This window comes from Diospyros lotus, chromosome 7 (assembly GCF_014633365.1).
Source record: "Diospyros lotus cultivar Yz01 chromosome 7, ASM1463336v1, whole genome shotgun sequence".
Taxonomy (NCBI): domain Eukaryota; kingdom Viridiplantae; phylum Streptophyta; class Magnoliopsida; order Ericales; family Ebenaceae; genus Diospyros; species Diospyros lotus.
In genome coordinates, this window is record NC_068344.1 from 16,939,566 (window position 1) to 16,952,109 (window position 12,544).

The 12,544-nt window shown below is 35.7% G+C and overlaps 1 protein-coding gene across 1 annotated transcript; it reads left to right on the plus strand.

The window, feature by feature from the left end:
* The first annotated feature begins 214 nt into the window (after positions 1-214).
* Positions 215-11,916, plus strand: LOC127805819 (calreticulin-3-like). The gene is made up of 14 exons (XM_052342604.1): positions 215-365; positions 3,480-3,587; positions 4,466-4,658; positions 7,603-7,861; positions 8,032-8,088; positions 8,202-8,249; positions 9,040-9,126; positions 9,217-9,274; positions 9,436-9,503; positions 9,582-9,674; positions 9,755-9,811; positions 9,908-10,009; positions 10,604-10,630; positions 11,518-11,916. Exons 1-14 carry the CDS (start codon positions 233-235, stop codon positions 11,527-11,529), a joined length of 1,302 nt encoding a protein of 433 aa, XP_052198564.1. The 5' UTR covers positions 215-232; the 3' UTR covers positions 11,530-11,916.
* Positions 11,917-12,544: the final 628 nt, after the last annotated feature.

Below are 12,544 nucleotides of genomic sequence, written 5' to 3' on the forward strand. Positions count from 1 at the left end.
TATTACACCAATACCTAGACACCTCCATTGTTACTCCAAGGTTTGCTTTTAGTAACATAGGAGCAGACCCATTGGGCAGTGCGACGTCGAGGCCGTCGCTCATTGGTCACATTCTAGAAAGCTGAACGAGCACATCGAAGAGGGCACTTCCGTAATAAAGAGGCCAAAGCCGGGGCACTTGCCAACCCGATTTGCTATAACTTGCCCAACGCCCGAAACGGCACATCAGCAAATGGCGGAACCAATTCTCCGACCGACCGCGGCTTGTTCCAAGCGATCAGTGGCCTTGCTGCTTCTCACTCTCCACTTCTCACTTCTGCTTCACTCATCCCTCGCCGAAATCATCTTTGAAGAGCATTTTGAAGGTACCCATTCCTATTTTTCTGCCCCTTCTGGTTCTGTCTGTTTGGTTCCCCTGAAACCAAAAGCAATCGAGAGCTTGAAACCAAAAGCAATCGAGAGCTTGTGACCATAATTGTTTGCCCTTTTTTCTTTTTGCTTGCTTGTTGTTGTTTGCTTTATTTGGTGCTTCTGAAAGGCATGTAAGTTTTTAGTCGACTTTTTCTTCCTAGGAAGCAAAAAGAGTGGAATATTGGAGTGTTTAATTGCTTCGATCGGTTTATTCTGGTTTTTGGGTTTTAAGCTTAGATGAATTTGTTTGGTTCCCCGGAAAGTTGGAACAGATGGAGAGCTTGAACCCAGTATTATTTGCTCTTTCTGATAGCCGAAAATGCAGATGTTCTTAATCAACTGGGGAGTTAATAAAGTAGAAGATAGAATGTTCAATTTGTTTATTAACCTTTCCCCTTTTGGTTCGTGAAGTCTATTCTATAGCGTTTTAATCTTAAGAATCTGTTTGGTTTCGTGGAAAGCCAAAAAATAAGTAAATAAATAAATAACTGTATCGATTATTCTTGCTTCGCTTGTTGCTAAAAAGGCCGAAATTCTTAGTTTTTCCTGAGGAGCTAAAAATACTTGAAGATGGCAGTGTTCAATCTGTTTATTACCGTGTAACCCTTTGGTTCATTGAATTATTTTTTTGGGGTTTTAATCGTAGATTATTCTGTTTGGGTCACCACAAAGCAAAAGAAATAGAAACCATGAATCCATTATGATTTCCTTTTTATGTGGCTCAAGACAGAAAAATTTCTTAATTATCTTTTTCCAAGGAGCTGAAGACAGTTGAAATGGGTGTGTTCTATATTGAATTCCTATTTGTTTCATTTGATGTTGTAAAAGCTTTACAAAAGATAAAGTTATAGATAGAACTAGTGAGCTCACATTCATGTAGCCGGCCACATAGTGAGATAAAAATTTAATACGATTGTTACATTTCTGTTTGGTTTTGATCTCAAATTGATCGTTTTGTGTCCGTGTAGCACCAAGAAAAGAAAACCGAAAGGTCCAAGACTCATACTTTTTCTTTGTTTTCATTCTTAGATAAATCCATTTGGATCCCAATATAGCAAAAGAAATAAAGACCCTGTTTATGACCCCTTTGATTTTTTGGTTTGATCAGTCATGTCTTATTTTCAATTTTTAGAAATTCTTTAGATTCCTATAATCCAAAAAAATAAAAATAAAAATAAAAGAAACGTCATTATAGTTTTCTTTTTATATTTGGAAAAAGCCCACAAAGATTGCTAGGTTGCACCGAAACGGAAATGCGTTTCTGAAAGTTTGTAATCAGAAATTACAGCTAACCTGCTTCGGTCGCCAGAAATGCGTTTCTAATCGGAAATTACAGAAATGGCCTGAAAACAGAAACGCGTTTCCGAAAGTTTTCTTTAATTGGGAAATGCCCCCGAAACATTTCGCAAATTATAGAAACGGCCCGAAAAACGTTTCGGGCCATCTTTAACTTTTCCGAAACGGGAAATGTCTTGGAAACGCTGAAATGGCGTCTCCAAGCCATTTTTATGCATCAGAAGCCTATCAGCATAGCTATAATGAGTTTCTGTGTCTTCAATTTGTTTTATTTCCTCATCTCTATTTTCTTTGCAGCAAAAAATAATAAATTGAAGACTTCCTTTTCAAATGTTTCATTTCTTGTTATGGTCTTTTCCTTACCTTTTGGTTGAATCAAATTGTGGAATTGTTACATTGTGGAATGGCTACCTTTTCTGGACCAAATATCTTTTATTTGAAATACACTGTTTGTTCATACCATTATTTTGGGTACATTATGGTAGCCTTGAGGTATGGCTAAATGCACAGGATAGCCTTTTTGATATATTACAATGACTTTCTAATGGATTTAACCATCATGATTGTCAAAAGATTATTTTACCCTTAACTTTTTAGAATGTATTTTGGTGATAGAACTCGCATATTTTTAATGAACAGGTCAACAACAGTCTGTAGTTAATGTTGTTTATTACAATTCAATCATATTTTTAATTAATTATTTTAAATTAAATGATATTTATGATTAATTTTTTAATTTAAAAATTAATCTGTATTAGTCAGATACCCTACTCGTAGTTAAACTATTGTTAATCACCTGAAGGAGCTTCCTGCTACTTTCTTGAGGCAAATCTCATGCTGATCCACCATGGACTGAAACCAAACCCAAATAATCTACCACTTAAGAACAACCCAAGTACTCCTACACCCCAGGCCCAGTGCCTGAAAATCCCCCAATTCCTGACAACACCCCCCCCCCACCCCCCCCCCCAACAAAACCCAAAAAAAAAAACTCATCTTTCTCCTCTATCTTTCTTTCTCTGTGTAATGACCACCCCATCCCCTTCCCAGATGATCCCCAAACCAATCTGAAAGTTGATCCCTTGTGCCTTCGTGCTCAACTTTTACCATTGCCTTGATTTTTTGTTATTCTATCCACTCCTTGAATGATGATTGGGATGATGGAACCAAGGGAACAATAGTGGGTTTGCAGGTAAAGAAAGAAGGGAATATTAGGAACTATATATAAATGAGTCAGCTAACACATCAACTTCTAGTAGTCAACTAACCGTATGCAAACAGGGAATTTGTTCGAAAAAGATTCAAACTAAGAGAGGTTCTTGTAATTTTTTGGCAACTGAGATACTGTGAATTTTGACCATATATTAGTGGTATTGCATTTAATTTACTTCGTTAATTTCCATCCTTGAAAGATCATGCTGTTATTTGTTCCACATTTTCTCTACTTTCTTCCTATCTCAAAAGCTAATATTTCCGGGGGATGTTTTATTGGCAAAAGAAATGAGGTTTTTAAATTGGACACGACTTTGGGACCAGGAAATGTAATAAATAGGAGATATATCCAAGTTACAAAGTGAGGTAAAAGATTATATACCAATCAAAAGAAAACAAAAAGTAGTAAAAGATTATAATAGTGACTCAAATACACTTTCTCTAATACACTTCTCTTGTGATGGCACTTCATGCTATATTTCGTAATCAACATTCTTTTGGAACTTCCTATGGGTTGGGGTTTTGATTTTGGCTTTAACTGTTTGTTTGGCTGGAAACAGATGGGTGGCAGAGCAGGTGGGTTAAATCAGATTGGAAAAGGAGTGAGGGGAAAGCAGGTTCCTGGAAGCATGCTGCCGGGAAATGGTCTGGGGACCCCGATAATAAGGGTATTGATACCTCTTATTTGCATTGCCTTTTATTTTTACTCCAAAAAGTTGTGAGTTGATTATATTTGAAGTTGCAGTGGTAAAGCTTGTAGCTGATGGTGCCTAGCTTGTGGTTGTTAGTTTACTTTCTCTATTGATAAATTGAAGTCAGGTCTCTCTTTCTGGATTTGATTTTCAGTTTCTACTTCGTTGAAATCATATTTTGCTTATGATACTTTAGCTGTTAGTGCTGAGCAAACTTATCAGCAAAATGTTGCTTATAGTGCAAAATGGAATCAGTATGTTGGATAAGCAAGAGATATACATGTTTGTGTACCAGTGTATGCTAGTGCACTGCAGGCCAGTTTATATGCCTTCCTTTACTGTGAACTTACTGAGTCTATGTTCATCAAGCTAGTGTTGAATAACATGTGCCCTCTGCTTATAAATTCTATATAATTAAAATACATTAGGGCATTGATGAAATCTAGAGTTTTTGAGGAAAAGAACAAAATCAATATCCTGTATAGATTCAACAAAACAATGTTTCGTCTTAGATGAATCAAGAACTTTGGAAGAAGCAAAATGTAGGGTACTCAGTTCTACATCCAAAAATAAGAATATGTGAAACAAAAAGAGAACACTTGACATTTGGGTAAGTTTGTAACTTGGTCAGAGAAAAAGAGAGTAGAAATTGCAGAAAGTTATTGGATTATTTTCTAACTAGGTTGCTTGTGTTTTATTTATGTGGTTTTTGTCAACTGAGTGGACCACTTTTTACTTTAGTTATTTCTTATTGTTGCTTTGCTTTTGATTTTTTTTCGTTGGTACTTTTTCATCCATTTTAATAGATTTCCTTAAAATAGCAGTTTGTTAAATACTCCCTCTGTACATTTTAGGTATTCAAACTTCTTCGGATGCAAAGCACTTTGCCATATCTGCAAAGATCCCAGAGTTCAGCAATAAAAATAGAACACTGGTTCTTCAGTATTCAATAAGGTTTGAGCAAGAGATTGAATGTGGTGGTGGTTATATTAAACTACTCTCTGGATTTGTAAATCAAAAGAAGTTTGGTGGAGACAGTCCTTATAGGTGAGTTTCCCATTTCATTGGGTATTTCATGCAATTCATTATGCCCTTTTTATGTGTTTTCCATAGTCATAGTTTACAACATGACATCTGGAGGATAAAAAAGTACTGGATGATGATCTGTTCTTAAGTCAAAATAAATGCTGGAACCCTGTAATTGGTATTTTCTTTCCATTTCACATCACTCTCTTAGGCAATGATCCTCAACTTTGTCACATGGTTGGATCATATGGCCGTTCCATTGTTTCCATCAAATAGTAAATGCCTTTAGAAGTGGTGTTTGAACACACTGGACAAGTCTTTGAATATACTGGACAAGTGTATTTGTGTTTTATTTGAGTTCTCTTGCTTAGGCTCAAATTTCCTGTGTGGACATTTAGTTTCTTTTTCTGTAGCTCATGTCTTCAAATCTTCTACTTGTCTTACCATTCTTTATTGTATTTTTTGCACATCATGACCATTACATATATTAGGTCATGGTCAGCCCTCCCTCTACTTTTAGCAGTTAGTGCTCCTATCACCTTTTGTGATCTTTTAACAGGTGCTCTGATGCCATCATTCACTGTCTGTCGTTGCCACATCAGGTCAAGCTAGCGTACTGTGCAAGCTTCCTTAATCCTACATCCCCTTTCAGAAAAGCATCCTGATTTGGTTCTGACAGATACTTCCTTATCCATGATCATTTTCACCTCATTATCATTGTCGCTATCTTGCTAACTCAGGACAGCCTAGGTGGAGGCAAGGCCTACATCTCTCTTATGCATAGAAAGGTTTGTAGTTGGAGGATAGAGTTGAGTTTCATTCAGGCCTAGCTCCTTGCTTGAGGATGGTTGCTACCAATCAACAATAAGAGAGAGATTGATGGTTGGTCTTTCTATTACTTGCATTGATCTCACGTGGTGATGTTACTGTTAGCATGTAAAAACACAAATGTGCTTTACGATCCGCTACGATAGAAAACCTGTTGTAAATGTTACAAGTTATGGCTTTTAGGCGTGTGGACTCACTTAAGACTTAATTCGCCCCCACCATAAATTGAATTGGTGTGCACTGGGGATATACCGAAATAGCCTTTTAGGATACAAAAAAGCCTATGTCTGAATGCATTTTGCACAAAACATATTCAAACCTCTAAGTAACCACCAATGACAAGTCTATCAAAGTCTTAAAAGAATGTTTCTGTAGTAAACGAACTTTAAGAATGATTTAGAAGTATGGGAAAAAATTCTCTCTTGAACTAAATGAACACTATAAAAATGAAAACTCTCTTTATAGAGTTGTTCATATCCTTCCCGAAACGTTATGACTTTTCCAAATAGTCACAATCATAACTACCTTGATACCTTTTCATGTATACTACAGAACTTTAAGAATGATTTAGAAGTATGGGAAAAAATTCTCTCTTGAACTAAATGAACACTATAAAAATGAAAACTCTCTTTATAGAGTTGTTCATATCCTTCCCGAAATGTTATGACTTTTCCAAATAGTCACAATCATAACTACCTTGATACCTTTTCATGTAATGTTGTGACTATTAGAATAGTCACCAACATAACTAACCGTTCTTTAAAGAGTAGTATCCCTTCATGAAGATTTGTGACTATTGAATACAATCACCAAGTAACTCTCTTTGATAAAGAGTTGTAACTTTTAAGATTAACCACAAGTAGTTAGTATTTGGTTATTCAATCATCTTAACTACCCATTATGAAAAGTTGCGACTATTTTGAGTAGTCACTTTGGTAGTTAGAAGTTAATGAATAACCATTCATATCATTTCATTAGAAAATATGACTTTTTGGAAAGTACTACTTCTTGATAAAGAGTTGCAACTTTTAAGAATAACCACCAAGGTAGTTAGTATGTGGTTATTCAATCATCTTAACTACCCCTTATGGAAAGTTGTGACTATTTTGCATAGTCACTTTGGTAGTTAGAAGTTAATGAATAACCATTCATATCTTTTCCTTAACAAATATGACTTTTTGGTAAGTAATTCTTTAATTTTGAAAATGTTCCAACTGTTACCATCATCCCATAATTATTCATTACACCGATTACTGTGTTGTCAAGCTGTAATGTCCCCTGGATTTTGGCTTTAATACCTAGAACTTCCTTCTAGGAAGGTTGCTCTCAATCAGTTATAAGAGAGAGATAGATGGTACGTCCTTCCATTACCCCCATGATCTGACACCATGTCTGCGTCCTTCCATTACCCCCATGATCTGACACCATGTCTACGTCCTTCCATTACCCCCATGATCTGACACCATGTCATTACCATCATATTCCCGTAATTGTTTTTTACACCTCATTAATTTAGTGTAAAGCCATAATGGCCTATGGATTTTACATTAAGGCTTAAGACTGCCACTATAAATGGGGGTCTCAACTCTCAGAAACACATTGATCAGAATATTTGGTTATCTTTCCATTCTTTCTCTATGGTGACTTTCTAGCTCTCTTTTTCCCTCCTTTGGCAGTCGTCCATTTATGCTCAGTGAATATCGTGGTTCCTAATTCTTCACTGAATTGCCAACCCCTTTATGCTATGAAATGAACTTTGCATCTAGAAATTACCACCACAATAACATAGCAACTGTGTCTATGTATTGACCATTTCTGAAACCAGCTTTGGCAGTTTATGGTGCAATATTTGGTGCATGTGAGGAGTATGATGATTGCTGAGTTCTCTATAATGACTCATGAGGATGCCAAAAAAATATGCTCAAATAGAAATGATCTTTCTGTGGCACTTGTACTTGGAGTCATTCCTGCCTCCAATGTCCACAAGTTATCATATGTGCAAATTTATGCCACATATGATGGTCGATTATATATTTATTCTTTTTGTTGCTTATTTTTAGTTCATTTATAAAACAATTGCTTATTATGTTACCCTGGAAAGAAAATCTCTGTAGCTAAAACATTTTATTTTGTCAAGTGTAATGTTTGGACCAGATCTCTGTGGCTCACATACGAAGAAGCTACATGTTATACTCTCCTATCAGGGCCAGAATTACCCCATCAAGAAAGATCTGCAATGTGAGACGGACAAGTTAACTCATTTTTACACATTTATTCTTAGACCCGACACAACGTATAGCGTCTTGGTTGACAATAGAGAAAGAGATTCTGGAAGCATGTATACAGACTGGGATATCCTTCCTCCTCGGAAAATAAAGGACATAAATGCAAAAAAGGTTGCCTCCTAAACTTTTAATGTTGATAGAAAAGTCTGAAAAAAATGATTAATGGTAAATTACGCATTGTACTAGTCTAGAATTGCATATTTTAAATTGATGTAAATACTTAGGTCTGGTAATTTTTCGATGGACTTGTTTGAATAAACCATTCACTTGCTATTTCACAGCCTGCAGATTGGGATGATAGAGAATATATAGAGGATCCTAATGATGCTAAACCTGAGGTATCTTTTTTATTTTTTATTAAAGCTTAATATATATTATCCTATTCTTTTGCATTCTATGTATAAAAAATTATGCATTTTTTGTTCTGTTATATATTTGTTTGACATTTCAGGGCTATGATTCAATCCCAAAGGAAATTCCTGACCCTAAAGCTAAGAAGGTTAGTTATTTCACTTGTGTATATGATTTGTTGAACAAAACCATGTAATTGATTGCCACTTAATTGATATGAAATAACCTGCAACTTCATTTTTTGGTACTTTTTGCTTGCCCAATTTTGAATCGATACTACCTACAATTGATTTTAGCATTCTCCCACCTTTGTTGAATTATTATTATTATTATTATTGAACAGATTTGGTTCTAAGGGTATAACATCCGAGAACTTCAACTAAGTTTGTGGAAATCAAACTCGTTAATTGACTCCATGAAAAGAATTCTACTTATATAGTTTCTAGGCTATCTAATCCTAATATTTAGGAGATAAGATACAACAAGAAGATAAAATACAACAGAATTTAAGCAATAAATAATAAAAGATAATAATCACATCTATTCCTATTATTTCTCCTGATTTCTAGGAGCTTAATCTTCAAACCTTCTGCTGCCTTTATCCGGTTTAGACTTATCTTTCTATCTTATGCACCAACTCCTTTAGCAGCTTGGAATTCCCTTCTTTATCTCTTTAATCTTGGTGGCACTCCCATTTCACTTAGGACTCTCTAAAAATTATTATTATTATTATTATTATTTATTTATTTATTTATTTCTAGAGACCATCTCTTTATTTAAGCTTTATCTTTTTGGAGTCTTTTTTTTTTCCTTTCAATCTGCGGTCAATATGGAAGTAACAGAAGCATCTTTCCTGGTTTTGTGATTTATGGTTTGATTTATGTTAAGTAGAGGAAAGAAAAGAAGCTAAATATCATATGCTTTTTCCTTTTTATTAGCCTGATAGCTGGGATGAAGATGAGGATGGGATATGGAAGCCACCAAAGGTTCCAAATCCAGCATATAAGGGGCCATGGAAACGCAAGGTTTTACAAAGTCTCTCCAGACTGGTTGAAAGCTTTTAGTTCATTTTTTACTGGCATTTCTCCTTAGTACATGTTTATTTGAAATGACAGAAAATAAAGAATCCTAACTATAAGGGGAAATGGAAGACTCCATGGATTGATAACCCAGGTATTCCTTACGTTTGACTATTTCTGTTATCCTATAAAACTCACAGCCTGACATGTTTGTCCATGTGTTACTTGTCTTGCTGTATGAAAGTGCAGAAAATTGGGAATTGTGATACTTAAAAGAGTTTAGATTCAAGTGTATATTCTTTCTTTCATCCACAGAATTTGAAGATGACCCAGACCTTTATGTTATGAAGCCAATAAAATATGTGGGCATTGAAGTTTGGCAGGTGAGTGTGACATCAATATCAGTCTGCTGAGATTTCAGTGCCACATATAGTTCAATCTATTTACATAGGGGATTGCAGGTGAAGGCTGGTTCAGTTTTCGACAACATTTTAATTTGTGATGATCCAGAATATGCAAAACAAGTTGTGGAGGAAGTGTTTGCGAATAGAGAGGTATACTCCTCTCTATTACTTTGAGGTTCCCAACTAGTAGCAGTGTGTAAATTTTATTTTCTTTATTTGATAAAATTCAGGCTGAGAAGGAGGCATTTGAAGAAGCAGAAAAAGTGAGGAAAGCACAGGAGGAAGAGGTTATTTTCTGTAATTCATGACAGTGTTAAATGAATTCAGGTGTAAACTGGAATGTTGAGTGAAGCTTTGCTGAATAATTGTGCATTGTTATGCAGGAAGCTCGAAGAGCAAGAGAGGAAGGTGAAAAGAGGAGAAGGGAGAGGGGTTATGATCGAAGATACAGAGATAGGGAGCATTATAAAGACAGATACAGAAGGGTATGCATCTCTTTATCATCAAAGCTGTTATCATTCCATCAATAGACTTTGGGTTGCATGCACTGAGTGTTTGCTCCCCGTATGTTACCAATAATCTTCATGATCAGTACCATTCTATGAGTTTATGTGCTTAAAAAATTTATGGTTTTTTTACTCCTATTCTTTACAGTAGTTGTTGATCTTTTTTCTGTTCTTGAATTCTTACTTCCCTGCATGAACTGTAATTTCCGTCTGGAAGATGATGGGGCAATTCTGTGAACTGTATTGCTTATGGGCATACCTAGAGTAGTTGGTTGTCCGAGCAAGAGACTTCATTTTCTTATTTGGCTATTGATTTTTTTAACTCCTGGAGATGGTGGTATGATGACCCTCTTGACATGTTTGCCTCTAGACTATCTTATTATAGGATTTGCCAGTGCCCTTTTCTGTTGTGGATAGCATATGCTGTTTTATGATGACCCAATTAATACTGTTTGGTAGTGCAACAGTATTATTTCTAACGTTTTGTTTATTTAGTATTATTTCCATATTGAAGTTTTAGAATGAAATGATCCAGGAGCGTAATTTCTGACATTTTTAAAATTTTTTTTGCAGCGTGATCGTTACATGGATGACTATCATGTAAGCATCTCTGTTCTTGGCAATGTTATGTACTGACAAAAAGTTTTTGTGTGTGTGCACTTGTGGCAAATTGAAAATTCTATTTTGCACTTCACATATTTCTTTATATGAACAATTCTTTGTTGCAAAAAGATAGTTGACCATGCATTACGAATTCTTAAGAGTTCTCCTCTTGACATTAAACGGTTCTAAGTGACTTGATTCTTCTTGAGCTCATCGGCGTTGCAAGCTATGGAATTTTTAACTTGTAAGTTCTCATAATTGTTGCAACATCTCATGCTAGACATGGAATCAGGCACATACTTGGGACTTAGTAAAATAGCATCTTCATGCTGCTGTGCTAAACTGAGATCTTCTAGTAAAGAGTCACACGAGTCATGACATAGTGAATCTGGAAGAGCTATCATGGAGTGGTAATGTTAGAATGGGAACTGTTGGGTTGATGGAATGGCATGTGCGAAGATGGTGATAGTGTTGTTTCTACTTCCTTCATGATGGGGGTAGTGAGGGTGGAAATATTGTCGGTGTTTGAGGGTGGAAATTACACTGTTGGATTTACTGGTCATAGATTTCTGTCATACTTGATGCCATTTTTTGGGCTGTTAGGTGGAGAGTATCAATGTCAAAATTTAAGCCCCAGGTTAAGTTTTTTCTTTTTCCATTGAGAATTCTCTCAAGCCTGCATGCTTTCTCTTTCCTTTTTTGCTCTCGTAACTTGTTGGGATCCCAATTGCATTGGCAAAATCTACTTTTCATGCTTCCTATTTGCTCAGATAATAAACTGTTGATCTTCAACACTTGCCTTGTGGATGTCCGAAGTTACCAACATCCTACATCATGTGAAACTGTTATTGAAATACCAATTGAGCTCTTCTATTCTTTTGCAGGACGAGCTCTGATCACGCTGTTTCTCTTGAACTCCCTCGTCAAAAGTGATGTTGGTAGCCTACAATAACAGCACGCCTGCTTTCATCTGTTGGTTGAAAACTACCAGATTTTGTAGAATGTTGTAACTGGAGTTTTAGAGGAATTACTCAGGAAAATGTGTCATCTCATCTCTAGAATTTGCTGTACCCCACATTGGGACATGTAATTTGCTGCATATCTTGCTACTAAAATCCTGCCTGTAGAACTGTTGCTCCTCTCCAACTCCAAATCGTCTTAATTTACTGCCTTGGTTTGGTTCCTACACCATCAAGAAACCTCCGTGTTAACAGTATAATCTTATTGGCATTTGTACTGTTTGTGGAATGCCCAAGTATGCAAATTGGGGTGTATATTAACGCTTGAAAGCCATTGAAGAATAACTTTTGTGGATTGTCTGACTGGGCTTTCTGTGCATTTCCTCTTATTGATTCAGGTTTTAACAATAGTTTGGTATGCTGTAGGTAGTTTTTTGACTTGTGTCTGTAGACACTTCAGTTTAATTGTGTTGATATACTGAATCCTTCCTTTGCTTGAATGTTCCTTTGTAGGTTTTCAGTCAATTCGGATTGATTTACATATGAGTATCTGGGAGACTCTCTCATAGTCCCATAGAAACCTTCTCGGGAGGCTCTAAAAAGGAAAGGTGAGACACATTTCTAGTGGAGGGTCTGAGTTGTCGAGAGTCTCGAAAAGTCTCTTAGAGGCCTTTCTATAGGGGTGTGTAATTGATCGGCTTGGTTATTGAACTGACCCAAATTCACAAATTGAACAAACTTACCAAAATGACCCAAATTTACAAATCGAACAAATTGAATCAAATTGACTAATTAAATCTAATAAATTGAATTAATTGATAATAAAAAAAATAAACATAATTGTATAGTATAAATAGAACTGACTGAATAAATTGAACAAATATAAAAAAAAAAAAATCAAAATTGAACTAAGATCGAATAAGGTGGAAAATTGAACAAAAAATTGAACAAG